Genomic DNA, 15,188 nt, shown 5'->3' on the forward strand with positions numbered 1-15,188 from the left:
GGTTCCTAGCACAGACCCGACTTTTACCCCAGACTACATAGTTTCAATTAGGTTGATGTTGGCAGTATTTCACAAGCTGAAGAAGTGACTTGATGTGTTTGGGATCACTGTCCTGTTAGAACGTTCAAATTTCAACCATCTAGCTGCTGATTTGAAGTCAAAGAACTTAGAAGTAGTCGTCCTTCTTCATTATTTGATGCAGCTTGTGTTACCCGCAGCAGTGAAACAGATTACTCACCATGGTGTTGGCAGATAGTACAGAGCTCCTAAACCTGGAAGCCTCACATTGACTCATCCAAAAAGTCTTGTCATTGCAGTCAACTACCTAAGCCTCTGTCTCCTCTGACCATAACACATTTCTCAAGAAGGCATCTGGTTTGTCCATGTGGACACAGCAGAATTTAAGCAAGCTTGAAAGTATTTGGGAAAAGACAGTTGATGCTCAGTTTGCACCTTCTCAGTTCATGATGATGTGGAAACTCAGCGGACAGTGACACTGGTGCTCCAGCATCTACGGGTTTAGGATAGGCTAGAACCTTTCTGGTTCCTGAGGTCTTGCTAGAACGCAGCTGGGTGCTCCATCCTGACACCGGGTAACACCAGGTAAAGCCCAGGACATGTTGAAAGAATAAATGGTTCATAACCCCAAAGAAATATAAGTTATCCTTTAAAGATGAAAACGAACACAGAACATAGCATTTCTGAGCAAAACGTTTCCGGAACGTTGATCTATTTTAATTGCCTGACTTGAATCTTGAAATGCCAGGTACATCTTTGGTCCCCAACTTTAGCTGTTTACCGCCGTCAGACTGAAGGACAGTATGGGCTTAAGAGACATTAAGGTGGATTCTTGCTCCAGATAAAGCCCAGGAGATTATCTCACATTTAACAGGAGCTGCTGCTGCTGCTGCTGAGAGTGAAGGACAGAACTGCTGCCACCTGACGGCTCCAGAGGAACGGGGCAGACGGAGGTGCTGGGAAATTAGAGCAGACAGGTGGGACCAGACTTCTGTTACATCTGACCCTGATGTGTTCTGGTCTCAACACCAATTTCAGTTCCTGGTGGGGTTCAAATAAAGGCCCAACATCATCACTCTGACAGACAGAGTCACTTTTAGTTAAACTGGAAGCTCTAACAAGCAGGTGGTTACTTCAAAGTGTTGGTACATTGTCGCCCATGTGCTATTTTGGAGTTGTAGAAGTTTATTGAGTGAAAAGCATTCATTATGTGCATGCATATCATCAAAATAAATAAATAAATAAAGTTCCAGTTCCATTAATTTCAAATGAATTTTTTTTAATTTCTATATGAACTGCAATATTTGTATTAAAACCATCTTAGTGCTGACCTCTTAGGGTTGAAAGGTTGCTACTGCAGTTGAATTTTCCCATTTTTTCAAACAGTAAAAGCTTTTATCACCATAGCCCTGCGTTTGGGGGTGAAAAATCCTCCACCTTAAAAGGCAGCTCTGTGGCAAAACCACCAGATGTCGCCCTGGTCTCTCCAGGTCACTTTTCTCGTCTCGACCGCTGCAGCACCAAACACTGCTTAAAGTGTATCTCACCCCCATCCCCAGACAAATTCCCAGCCCCTGGAGGGCTGTGATAAACAGGAAAAAGGGGAGGGGTATGGGGCTTGTGCTCAGGATGGGGGGAAAGCAGCAACAGCTTGATTTGCCATATTGAATCATGGAGAGTGAGCAGAGTGACGCTGGTAGTTACACCACGGTTCTGTCTTTTCAGATCGAGGCTTTTTCACCCCCCTCGTCACCAGAGGTTGAGGACCTCTGTATGGAGTCCAGCTGGCCAGAGTCTTATCAGTCTGAACCCCTGGCTTGAGGCGCTGACTCAGCAATGCCTGAAGCTATGTTGCCATGGCAGTGGAGGACTGGATGGGACCACTTCTATATTATCATATTTATTTCCCGCTTTGTAATCCAGGGCGGGATCACCGACGTATGAACGCAGTGTGGTTGATCTGCGGCGAAATTACTCGGCCACTCCGGTTCACATTACACATAATGAAGGCAAAAATGGACAAACACACGGCACCTCCTTTTTTTTTTTTTTGCGTTCAGGAGGGTCAAAGATAATGAGGTAGTAAGGTGCTTATTGTACAATGATGATTTGAGGCTTCATTTACAGCAATGTGCATTGAGATATTCAGAGATGATAGTGTGCAGTAGGCAGTAACATTTAGGTGATTGTAACGTATGGCGGGCTGGTAACAGTGGGGTTATTTTGAAGAGTTGGACTGCAGTCTCCCATCAGGGGGCGATTGCCCTCACAGCTCTGGGAAAGAAGCCTCAAAGCCAAAACGAATAAACTTAGAAACAGCTTTTTCACAGCGGCATCGCTGCTGCCTCGAGACAGTAACTGCAGAACAATTGGTGCTTTCACAAAAATTCACCAAAAACACAAAAAAGTGGTTTGATTTCTTGCTAGTTGCTTTTTTGAAGCAACATAAAGTTACTAGAGGGTTTGAGAAGTGCAACAGCACTCGCTGCGGAGGCACAAGACCCAGCTGTATTTTGTTTTTGTTTTTTTAAGACGGAGATGCTTTTATGCCCCATAGCAGCAGAGCTGCTCATGTCACTTTCTCCAAATCACGTCACAAAATCCTTTAAACCAATTGCAATACAGATTCGAAATTCAATGCAAGACCACCGTCTAACCCCAGGAGGACGCCACACTGACGATTAAAAAAGCAGGATTTCAGCAAATATGCATTCATTTGTCAAAATAATGACCAGAGTACGTAAAAGCACTATCAGACAACCATGCAGTTCTTTGGCAAAAAAGATTTTTTTGACCTTTCTGACCCTTTCTGACCCATTGATTTTGGGGTGAGTTATCCTATAAGCCTGGAAATGTTCTTTGGGTGATAGAAGGCAGACTTTGTAATTGTCTTTAGGTGTCTTTGAATGTTTAGCTCTGAGTTCATCCCTACACCCAGAAGGGAAATAAAAAAAAATAAAAAAACAGGAAATAAAGCATGTTATGGGCTGCAATAGATGTAAGACTGAGGTGGTGGTTTATCGTCTAGTGGGACAACAATGCTATACATCCAATCAACACTACAATGTAATGACTTAGACTGAAGTATATCTGTATGTCGGAATGAATCTGAACATTGGACAGATGTTTCTGTCTTGAAATGCGCAAACCTGGTAGGAACCGACCAAAAAGGGCCGGTGCTGTAAGTGCTGCAAGGGATGGTTCTACAAAGTTTTCACTTAATGGGGCTGAATCCAGATGCAGTACACACTTTTCAGTTTTCTATTTATAAAACACATTCCACACAACCATGTGTCATTTTCTTTCTGCTATACATAACATACATTCAAGCTTGTGCTTGTATCACATGAAAACAACTTTTGTATGTCATGTTCAGGGTTGTATCTTATGAGACGCTGTAGTTCATCTCCAACATTGATATAATTATGACTGCAGGTGTGGAGCTGCAAATTCTGCAGTATGGTACTTTCTGGAAAGGGCCTGATTAGCTACTTTGCCAGCATGCTAACGATACTAAATCCACCATTTACCAACAACATTTATAGAAATAGCTTGATAAATCAGCCTCTCCAGGAAGTAAACTTCTAATTATTAAAGCAGGAATGGATTTTTGTACCATTTTTTTAAATTATAATTTTGGTTCTTATTGAAAATAAGGAAATGTAAGGGGTGGTAATATAAGGACAACGTGCATTCTTTGAAGCCCCTTCAGTTTCTTCTCTCACTGCTCGGTCTCTCTGGCTGTTCCAGAGTTCTGCTTCTGGCGCCCCCATGTGGCTGCAAAAATGTACTGCAGTGAAGATGAGAGCTTGCTCGAGTTGCTGCAGGGGCAGATCCATCGGCTTAGAGGGCAGCAGACATTGAAAAAGAAATCAACTTTTAATTTTTTTTCCAAATTAAAAACACTCATGGGAGCGAAAAATTGAAGAATAAAATTGAAACAAGGATAACGTTAGTTTTCTCATCCCTTTATGCCATGTTGTTTAAGGTGGACGCTGTTGTGAAGTATGTTATGGGTCAGGTCACAGCAACACAGTACATCTCCAAAGGAAACTCCGTCGAAACAGGCTTGGTTTAACATATGAGGACTTTATTTCAGTCAGGCCCATACCGAAATCACAGATCCACATGTCGATCTGGGAAAAAGTCTTGCTCAATATAGAATTCTCAAGAACCTTAGTCACTATTTATAGATAAATACAACACACACGCACTGGAATAAGGCTTTCTAGTACGCCTCTTCACTGTTTTTTTCCTTTTTTTCCCAGAAGAGAACTCTGACTTGTGAAGTTCGTACCCAACCTCTTTCCCAGGATTACTTCAAAGAAGACGGAACGAGATATCTCTCCCAGCGCCTCCGGTTGGTTTTTGCACAAACACCATCTGTCTCTTAACTGTCCTGAACTTAGAATCAACTGTTAAATACACAAAACATTGTGTATGTAAACTTTAGACATCATAATAATTTCTTCATAAGACAATTATCCTTAATCAATTCCAAAATATCCCTTCAAGACACAACATTTTGGGGTATTAGTGGGTGCAGTGACATAAAAGTTACAACAAAACGTCTGCCTGAAAACGGTGTAGACTTTTGAAAGCAAAAAAAGTATTTTCATCAAGCTGAATCAATAGACAGAAAACCACAGGAAACTATGACTTTTTTCTTCAAAATCACTTTTATTCCACAATTTATTTCATCAGGTCTTAAGGCACCCTGAAGAGATGTTACAGGTTGTTCCTTTAAATACGGGTTCCTTTTAAGACTGTGTAAACATAGCTTTGAATAAGATAATCTTCTGTAAATCTTTGCTTAAATTATATTTCTTTACAGTGCACAGACATTATGTTTTGTGACCAAAATACAGTGTGAATTAGGTAAATATGGTAAATATTGTTTGTGTGTGTGTGTATATATATTTATATATATGTACATTAAAGAGTAATAGATCAGCAGACAATCAGATAAACAGGCTGAAGAAGAGAGTAAACTAACAAACAATCTTTGAGACCCAGATAGATATACAGATCACGTAAAGATATACAGTACATAGTTGCAGTTATTTTTCGTTATGCTTCTCTCCGCCTAAAACAGCACACCCTCAATGGACCTTCTCAGCCACCATCCATACGCCACTGCCGCCCCGAGCAGGGCAGCTCGTCCAGTCCTGGAGGAACTCGCCCACTTATCGGCTGCGGCAGTGGAGACGTGGACAAACAGGTAGACAGGCAGTCAGACAGATGGACAAACACACATGCAGACGGACAAACAGCCAGACAGACACACGGCACAAGACTGGAATGCGGCTCTGCACGCCGCAATACAAAGATCTATCTATAGTTCCCTAAATATGCTTAAGATCACTATGTATTTCTAGTTAAAAGGGAGTTTGGAACTGGCATTTCATATACAAGGATACATTAGCTATACTTGATTATCAAGGAATGTCTTGATGAAGTCTTTGAGATGACGGGTACGTTGGAAGTGTTCTACTTTTTCAGCTCTACTATACAGCAAGATCCAAATCCTCGCAACACAAGCAAGTGGCAGGGTTCCTATTACAGATTCAGAGGTGGAAACCACACACTCATCCTGACAGGAGGAAGGTTACAAAGGAAAGGTAGTCTTTTAAAAAAGAAACCAAAACGTATCAGCAATAACACAACAGCTCCAAACAGCTTGGTTCCCATGGCTATAGGTTATTAAATCACATCAGCACTAAAAAAAAAAAAAAGGGTCTAAACTAAGTAAAGGATGAATGGTGCAACAGGGGCTGGTCCAGAAATTCTTGTTCTGGGGATCTTTGAAGAGATCAGCGAGAAATCCCGACGGAAAGAAGGGTCAGAAAGGTCATCAAAGCACCTCTGTTGGAACCCAAACTTTTATCTGCCTCAGACATAGATACCACATCCAGAAAAAAAAAAGATCTTTGTGACATCTTTGACACCTCCTTCCTTTTTTTTTTTCTTTTTTTTTTCAAAAACACAAATCCGTCTGCAAATTGGGGCCGCCCTCATGTGCTTTCCCGAGCCGCCTTTGCCTTTTTTACTCCACGACCTTGATCCGGAAGGTGACGCGGCCCAGGAACTTGTCCCTTTCGTCGTTGTTGCGAAGGTTGGAGCCCTCCACCTTGCACTCCACAGCCAGCTCCTTGTTATAGTCCTCCTTGGTGAGCAGCAGCTTCACAGCCACCAGGGGCTGCACATAATTCTCCTGCATGGAGCATGAGACATTTTCTCATCAGCACAGCTGGATGTTTTACCTCCATGACACTAGTGCGTGTCTGCCGTGCGTTGCAGTGGTGTGAGGAGGTAGGCTGCCTCATGTAAATAACACTCAAGCATCATCTTCTCACACAGCAGATACCGTGTCGCAAACAATTTGATCTCTGAGCCAGGCTGCCGCATATGGGCGACCAATAGACACGTCTGACCATACAGTTGAAACCAGATATTTACATCCTTTATAATCAGAAACAACCTCTTTTCTTCACTACCTGGACAAAATAATTCCTTATTTAGGTCAGTTAGGATTACCAAGATTCTTTTTAATTTCCTGAATGACTGAACAATGAGATAGAAGATCTTTTTTTTTATTATTATTTATTAAAAGTCAGATGTTTACATACACTAAGATTACTATGTCTGTCAACAATGTATGACAGTCTTGATGATGATGTCTTGGCTTTATAAACCTCTGGTTATTTCACAACATCTGGGTGAAACAGAGGGGAAACGGGTGGACGCAGTTGAACAACTCGAGCATGCTGCTTCCTTGTGTGACATCATGGAAAAATCTAGAGAAATCATCCAAGATGTCAGCCTTTAAAGCTATAGTTGGTAATCCTGTTCAGAAACACTTCAGAAACTACTGGGTGAAATGGTCCTTCAATCCTGAAAGTAGTCAATCCATTATGAAAAAGGAGGTTAAAAAATTAGACCTCTATGAAAGCTGCAGGCCTGTAAGAACTCTAACCAATCACTCCCACTCTCACCGTACAGCAGGGATTTGTTCCTGCCCTCACCCCCCTCTGTTCTTCATGTTCCGGGGTTATCACCTTATCTATTGGTTGTCCCGCATGCTGCACACTTCTAGTGTTTATGTACCCAGTTAGCTTAGCGGTTAGCTTCGGTGTTAGCCATTCATTGTAGCCCCGCTGCTCTCACTGTAGACTTTGAACATGGCTGAGAGTCGCAAGAAGCAAACCGCATTCACGTTTATGACAAGAAGAGAAAGGGCTCAGTAGAAAGAAATAAGACCAGAGTGGATTTGGGAGGCCCTGCGACAGACTGGAGACCTGTCCAGGGTGTACCCTGCCTCTCGCCCATTGACAGCTGGAGATAGGCACCAGTACCCCTCGCGACCCCAACAGGGATAAGAGTGATGGAAAATGGATGGATGGATTTGGGAGATTTTTTCACGCGATTCCCCTGAGAGGAAGAGCAGGTAAGACGGTCTTGCGCAGTTATTAAAAAAGGGACTTGGGGAAACTTCCTGAATAATCGCAGAGCCTAGCTTCAAGTTGTGAACTCCCACAGGTCTGGTTCATCCTTGGGTGTCTGAAGAGGCCACGCTCATCTGATCAAACAATGATACGCACCGTTATAAACACCTTTGGCAATGTCCAGCCTTCAAAACATTGAGGAAGGAGATGGTTTCTGTGTCCCAGAGATGAACATGTTTCAGTGAGAGACGTGAGTATCCCCACAGCAGAACCAAACGCTTGTTAGGAAGCCATTCATAACAGCTGAAAGGCTACTTAGTGAGGAAGAGGCAAATTCACTCATGAATAAACATATACATTTCTAAAGACATGTCCAGTAGTCTGATAAAACTAAAACTCAAGCGCTTGGTCATAATGACCATCTTTACTTTCGTAGCAAAAAATGGGGAAGCTTGCAAGCCTGAGAACACTATCTATGAAGTACGTATCCTGTTGTGTAAGTGCTTTGCTGAAGGAGGGACTGGTGTACTTCACAATTATCCTAAACAATATCTCCTAATTATGTGGAAACATGGAAGCAACATCTCAAGACATCATCCAGGAAGTTAAAGCGTAGCCACAAATGAGTCCTTCAAACAGATAATGACCCTAATCACAAGGCCAAACCTGCTGCAAAAGAGACAACATAGTGTTTGGAGCGGCCTACAGACATGTCTCAGTTTTACCAGTTCTGTAGCAGGAACGGGCCAAAATTCTAACAAACAACTGTGAGAAGCTTGTGGATGGATATCTGAAACACTAGAACCAAATCATACAGCTTCAAAGAAACAGCTTCCAAATGCTAATTAAATGTATGTAAACGTCTGAATTTGGAGCAAGCTTTTAATGTCAAAAGTGTTTTTCTCCCAATTATTGCGGTAAATGCCACAATAATGGGAAAGACAACTTCTGGAATCAGAAGTTGAAATAATTTTGGTAATCCAGAAGAAAGAAAAGTTTTGTCAGATGTTGAGGAGTAAAATGTAAACTTCTGGTTTCAAATCTTAAGTGCCACTGCTATGGCACTTAAGAAAACGTTGCACTTAAAACGTCCCTTAACCTCAGGTAAGGCTAGGCTAACGCTTTGTCTGCACTGATGAAGATTTACTCGCCTCAGCGTTTAGACACTGGAAGTGGCTCCAACTGATTTCAGCTCAACCTACTTTTTTTATTCATTCAGCTGATAAATAACCATCCACTAATATGCTGGGTAAAGAATCTATAGGTGGTTTCATCGGGTGATCGTCAACCACTGGAAACGTAAGAATAAAACGAGACAGTAACGTACCTCATTCTGATGGCATTTTAAATCCTCCCTCCTAATACATACACTCACTAGAAAAATCTGAGACAAGATTGATGCTTCCTATAAAACACATTTCATTTTTTTCACCTGACACATACTGATACTTACATGGGCTTTCTTGCCATAATAGGGGAAATACATCTTGTCAAAGCGTCCCTCTTTGGGGAAATAGTGCATCTGGACCGGGTTGTCTTTCTATAAGGCAAAATACATGTATGCATAAATTTCACATTGAATGACGGCAGTCTATTTTTAAATTAAAAGCAAATGGGGAAATGTTTTTAAGACAACATGACACGGGACATGAGAAAGCAGAAGCAATGTCCCTCTGAGGTTGGCAAAGAGATTTAAATGAACAAGCTAATCGGATGTGCTGTGCTGAAACTGAAAAAGTGACATTTTAGGGGTAAAAAATAAAAATGGCACTGATTGGGCTAAAAATAAACTCTAAAATGTCACTAAGATGGGTTTTAGAGGCGCCCACATAATGACCTGTTACATAACAGAAATGCGTTCTTACTCCTACTGGCCTCATCCTGATAATTCACATATTCGTCTTACCCTAAAGACGTCGGTGACGGCATGCAAAAAAAGACATGAGACACAAAAACGAAAAAGAACACAAACAAAAAAAGAGGATAAATATGAAAGTAAGATCAACAAAGGACATGTTAAATCCACAGTGGTTATAATTTTTTTTTTCTTAATGGAGGAACTAAGGAGACACAAATACACATAGAAGACAGTAGCACAAATGTGATGATGGGTATTTTCGTTTTACTTTGACGGTGCAGTTAACGTAGGGATCCCCGTGTGGCATCAGGCCAATGATCTGTGAAGGGAGAGAAACAGGCGGAGGGTCACTGTCAGGATGCTGTGCGGATCCTTTGGGAGCCGCATGAAGGTGTTCAGTGGCTCACAGAAGTATTCATACCCGTCATAACCTTAAACACATTAGTCATGCTACGGGAACAAACTGCAATGTCTTTTATTGGAATTAAATGTGATAGACCAGTAAAAGTAGCAGATAATTATAAAGTGAAAAGTGAAAAAAAAAATACTTTGTAAAATGGCCTTTCCCTTCGATTTTAGCTGCAAAGTCTTTTGGGATATGCTGAAACCACCTTTGCAACTCTGGAAACTGACTTTTCTTTTCTTTTTTTTGTCAGATAGCCCAAGCTCAATCAGATTGGATGGAGAGCATCTGTGACAAGCGTTTTAGGATCATCTCACAGATTCTCAGTTAGATTTAGATCTGGACTTTGACTGGGCCATTGTCTGACATCAGCATGCCTTGATCTAAGCCTCATGGCTCTGGCTGCCAGTTCATGGCTGATGCCCTGCTGGAAGATGAACCTCCGCTCCGGGTCTCTGGCAGCCTCTAACAGGTTTCCTATGAGCACAGGTCTGTATTTAGCTCTATTCGTCTTACCTTCAATTCGGACCAGCTTCTCTGTCCCTGTTAGAGAAAAGTAGTCCCACAGCATGATGCTGCCACCACCATACTTCATGATGGCAGCTTATGTTCAGCATGATGTGTTTTTCATCACACACAGCAGTTTACATTTACAAAATGTTATTTTTTGATGTGCAGATGGTCCATCACAGAAACGTCCAAAGACATTGCAATCTAAAATTGTAAAACATTTTAAAGGCTATGGATACTTTTGCAAGGAACCGTAAAATATTTTTAGGCAGATTTTTGCCAGGAAAGGCATTCGTTACCCTGTTCATTTTGAGCAGCACACACGGTTTTCCTTCATGATACCCGAAGTTGGTGTCAGAAATGCCGGAGCAGAAACTCAGGAGCGACCTCCTGAAGGGGCACGCTTTCTTCAACATTCCCTCTGCGTCGTCCTGCACGGTGTAGTCTCCTGGGACGCACTTGTGGTTTACCTGCTGCGTCTCATTATATTCTGACAGAGACATAATGTGGACAGAGGTCTGCTCAGATTTCTGGCAGAAGTCCATAAAAAAAAAAAAAAAAGAAACGGGAGAGGCAGACTTGTTTAACTACACATCCGTTTGATTCCTTGACTTGGAGGGCACTCACTTTGAAGGAAGGTTTCCAAGTTTTTGACATAATCCGCATACTTCAGTGGATCGGATTTGTTAAATGAGATGTCCAAAGAGTTTGGGCGGATGACCAGTCCTGCGACAAAGATATCAAGCGAAATAAACATGAGGTGAGTGAAAAGAACCCGATACCAGACACCCAAACACAGCTATTAGAGCTCGCCTCAGAAAGAAAGCATCCACCGAGCAATCCCTACTGTAGGCATCTCTCAGGAAGAGACCAAACAGATCAATACAAAAAGCAGCTGTAATGTAGCGCATTATTGTGACAGCTCCTAAGCTGGAGCAATATGAATAATAAATGCCTGAAAGAGAACCACGGTGATAGTAGATGATCCATGCCCTTTCTTTGGTTAGGGTGGTGTTGCGCCGCAGAAGGACACTGACCTGGATTGGGAATGCGGTCCCTGTACCTCGGCACGTAGTCGTCTAGAGTGAGCAGCATCACCCACATGGTCAGGGCGAACATGCCGGCCAGGAAACAGTAGAAGACCAGGTAGAAGAGCAGGATGAGGGCTGCAGCGGGGTTACGGGGACAGGCGGAGCGGGGAGAACAGAGGTGTTAGAACAGAAGGAGGTAGAGCATGATCTGGGGGCTGTGCCAAGGCTTACTGCAGTTTAACTGAGAGACCATTTTGATTCCAGGAGGCAGGGCTACCCACTGCTAACCAACTCAGGTGGGTTTGCCTCAACAGGACCCCCTCATCCTCACAACTTCTCAGTCAGGATTCAGCGTTTCTTGCTGCTGTAAACGTGTCGGAGCGTCAGCTGAAGGGAGGAAACGTCAGACTGAAAATGGTTCACCAGCATCCAGTCTGCTACTCAGAGATGCCCTCTAAGCAGACCAAGAATAAGGAGGGGGGGGTGAACTCCCCCCTCATCTTTTGCCTCATTCCTCTTCAGCAGTATCCCACAATGCACCTGTCCAGTGCAAGAAAGACAGAGACAGGGAATCCCATTTGACCTTGACAGGCATGCTAATGTGGGCGGCCATGCAACTGCAATGGAGCATCCCACCGCATAGCAGCACGGGGGCCCAGTGAGCCTGACAAGCCCCGCTCCAGCCTATAGGAGCTGGCTGTGGCGAGGAGGGGTGGGAGGGTGGCGTGTTACCACCTCAGCCTGGGGAGAAGCATTACATAAAAATCTATGTCCTGATCAGCTGTGGATGGAGCTGAGGAATACAGCAGCACCCTGATCACTTAGGGGCAGCACAGGCAGTTTGGTGGAAGGGGGGGGGGGGGGGGGGGGGTGCTCTGCAGATACACATAATTTTATAAATATTAAACTCAGCTGATCTTACAGCAAGAGGAGAATGGGGCACACCTTTTGGTGGCGACACTAATCCTCATTCACACCTTCATGTAGGCCCTGGATGGCTCCCCGGCTAATTCAGTCTCAACCATCCATGCAAAGAAATGCAAAGCAGGCTTCATAGAATCTGGGAGGAGGAGGACACCAGGCGGCGGTGCGATGGTAAACCCGCTGATGAAGTGCTGTGTGGTGGGCATCCTTACCCCAGCTGCTGGCCGTGCGACCCAGCAGCTCCCCGGTCCTCGGGTTGTAGATGGAGTCCTTCCAGCTGGACGCCTTCTCCTTGCTGGCCTCTTTATCCTCGGTACTCGCCATGGTTATGAAGAGGGAGCTGCGGAGGGAGGTGGGGGAAGTTTATTTGGTCCCGAAAATGTGCTGGTTCTCCTCCCTTTAAAAAAGAAAAAGAAAAAAAGAAAGGAAAAAAAAAAAAAGAAAAATGCAGAAAAGCGCAGCGGGGCAATGCGATGAGGCGGCGGTGCGTGGAGCGGCCGGGATCAATGGCTGGGAAGAAGTGGGCGGCGGAGAGGGAGAGCAGAGGGAGAGAGATGCTCCGGTGGAAGTAGGGGGAGGAAAAAGGGGAAGGTGAGGAGAGAGAGAGAGAGAGAGAGAGAGAGAGAGGGAGAGAGAGAGAGAGAGAGAGAGAGAGAGAGAGAGAGAGAGCTGTGACGTCCGCACTGAGCCCTGTGGCGGCAGCTGATGCAGTGCGACCAGAGAGGTGCGCATTGGTTAATCAGAGGGAGACGCGCCGCTACGCGCACTGATTCTAAGTAGAGCGCTCAGCTTCATTATTAACGCCAATTATACTTCACTGCCGCCTTCAGCAGATCATCTGCATTCATCGAGTCATATTCCGCCAATGTCATTTCAGAGCATAGTGGCTTCTTTTTTCTTTTTTTTTTTAAGTTGTAGCCTGGATGAATCTATCCTGCATCCAAGTCGGAAGTGGTGAGTCACTTAAACCAGGCTACACCCTAAGAAATCAGGACACAGAACCGAGACCAGAAAAAAAGGTTCTCTGAAATCACCTGTATCGCAGAGGACTGATGAAGTGGAGACATTACCCGCGCTGTAATGAGTGCGTCTTGGTGATGAATCTCATGCTGATATAAGTTAAGGGAGGATTTAAGCTCTCCTTGTTAGGAAAATACATTTTAGGATCAAGCAGGGGTTCTGGAGCTTGGGTTGCGCCCAGGGGGTAAGGGTGGATGATGGGTGGATGATGGGTGGGGGGGCCCTGGCTGTTTTTAGGGGTGCCCCGCCCAACCTTTTAGGGAAATGAGTTACTACAAATGTTGCTGCGTGCTACCATGAATGTGCAGTTTTAAGCAAGACGATAACATGGGAGTAGGCCTGTTTATTCCCTGAAGCCTATTGGTGGGCTGTTTTATTTTTATTTTTTTGCAGCTTAAGTTGGGAAATATTAGACTAAATACAGGAAAATGCAACACCTCCTAAAAAGAAGGACCATATATTCATCTGAGGCTTAGCAACTAATCCAAATTAATCCGAGGCTTTTATTGAATACTTACATATTTTGCAGAGCTTCCATATTTATTTTAAATAGATTTTAAAGTAGATTTTAGTTCAAAGAGCCGTGGATCTCTGCGGCTTCTACTCCTTGAAGTATAATCCTATTTAGAATTTATGCTTGGTAAAAAATTGTTTGGTGGATCACATATTTGAATTCTGTTTGGGATGTCCGCTGTTGACAACAATAAAGAAATCGTAAACTTAAAATGTATAGTTGGAATAGTTTAGAGATGCACCGATCAGGCTTTCTAGCGGTTGATACCGATTTCTTCTTTCTCTGACTGGCAGACTTCATTTCTGTGCTTACACTGCTCAAAAAAATAGGGAACACTAAAATAACCCATAGATCTGAATGAATGAAATATTCTTAATAAACACTTGATGTGCACCTCCATGATCTGGACACTGACAGACAGCAAACCTTCTTGCCACAGCTCTCATTGATGTGCCATCCTGGATGAGCTGCACTACCTGAGCCACTTGTGTGGGTTGGAGACTCCGTCTCATGCTACCACTAGAGTGAAAGCACCGCCAGCATTCAGTAGGAACCAAAACACCATCCAGAAAGCAGAGGAATTGAGAAGTGGTCTGTGGTCTCCACCTGCAGAACCTCTCCTTTATTGGGGGGTCTTGCTAACTGCCTCTAGTTTCCATCTGCACTACAGCAGGTGAAACTGATGGTCAGTCAGTTTTGCTTCTTAAGTGGACAGTTTGATTTCACACAAGTGGGACTGACTTAGTTACGTTGTGTTAAGTGTTCCCTATATTGTTTGAGTAGTGAATATCTATCTATCTATCTATCTATATATATATATATATATATATATATATATATATATATATATATATATATATATATATATATATATATATATATATATATATGTATTGTATAAACAAGTAATCATAGTTGTTTTATTTTGGCTTCCAGTTCCAGCATCAGGAATTCTGTTTAATTGGGCCATGTCCTTTAAGACATGTTTACAGGATGGACTTTTTTATTTGTTGTCAGATGCAAAGCTTGGACTCATTCTGTCGCAGACTGAAGCAGAAAAAACTCATCCGTGCTTTTGCTACTTTTGGCTGGATTGGTGCAATTGGGGATCTCCCAGTAATTGTGTAAATAACCTTTAGCTGATCCGAATGAACCAAATTGCAGTAGACCTTCAAAATAAGAGATCAGATGTTATAATCTCTTTCTTTTTTATTGTTCAGTGCTGAACTAAGGATAGAATTTCAAATTGGGTTTCTCAGGTATAAAGCTATTAATGACCAATCACTGTGTTTTTTCTTAAACAGACTGATGTATCCCGTTTCCAACAGCACTCTTCACTGTCCAAGTGGAGGTTTCTTTGTTGTTCCTATACTTTCTGAAAGTAGAAAGGGAGGCAGAACTCTTAGTCGCCAGAAGATTCCTGAGTGGAACCAGCTCCCAGAGGAACACACACTGTCCACTTTTA

At 43.1% G+C, this 15,188-nt stretch overlaps 1 protein-coding gene across 1 annotated transcript; it reads right to left on the minus strand.

Moving 5' to 3' along the window:
• Window positions 1-4,678: 4,678 nt before the first annotated feature.
• Window positions 4,679-12,779, minus strand: atp1b3a (ATPase Na+/K+ transporting subunit beta 3a). The gene is made up of 7 exons (XM_012860976.3): window positions 12,402-12,779; window positions 11,272-11,400; window positions 10,862-10,960; window positions 10,534-10,724; window positions 9,590-9,640; window positions 8,917-9,003; window positions 4,679-6,232 (listed from the first exon to the last, which is right to left on the minus strand). Exons 1-7 carry the CDS (start codon window positions 12,511-12,513, stop codon window positions 6,065-6,067), a joined length of 837 nt encoding a protein of 278 aa, XP_012716430.2. The 5' UTR covers window positions 12,514-12,779; the 3' UTR covers window positions 4,679-6,064.
• Between the last annotated feature and the right edge of the window lie 2,409 nt (window positions 12,780-15,188).

Source organism: Fundulus heteroclitus, chromosome 6 (genome assembly GCF_011125445.2).
Source record: "Fundulus heteroclitus isolate FHET01 chromosome 6, MU-UCD_Fhet_4.1, whole genome shotgun sequence".
NCBI lineage: Eukaryota > Metazoa > Chordata > Actinopteri > Cyprinodontiformes > Fundulidae > Fundulus > Fundulus heteroclitus.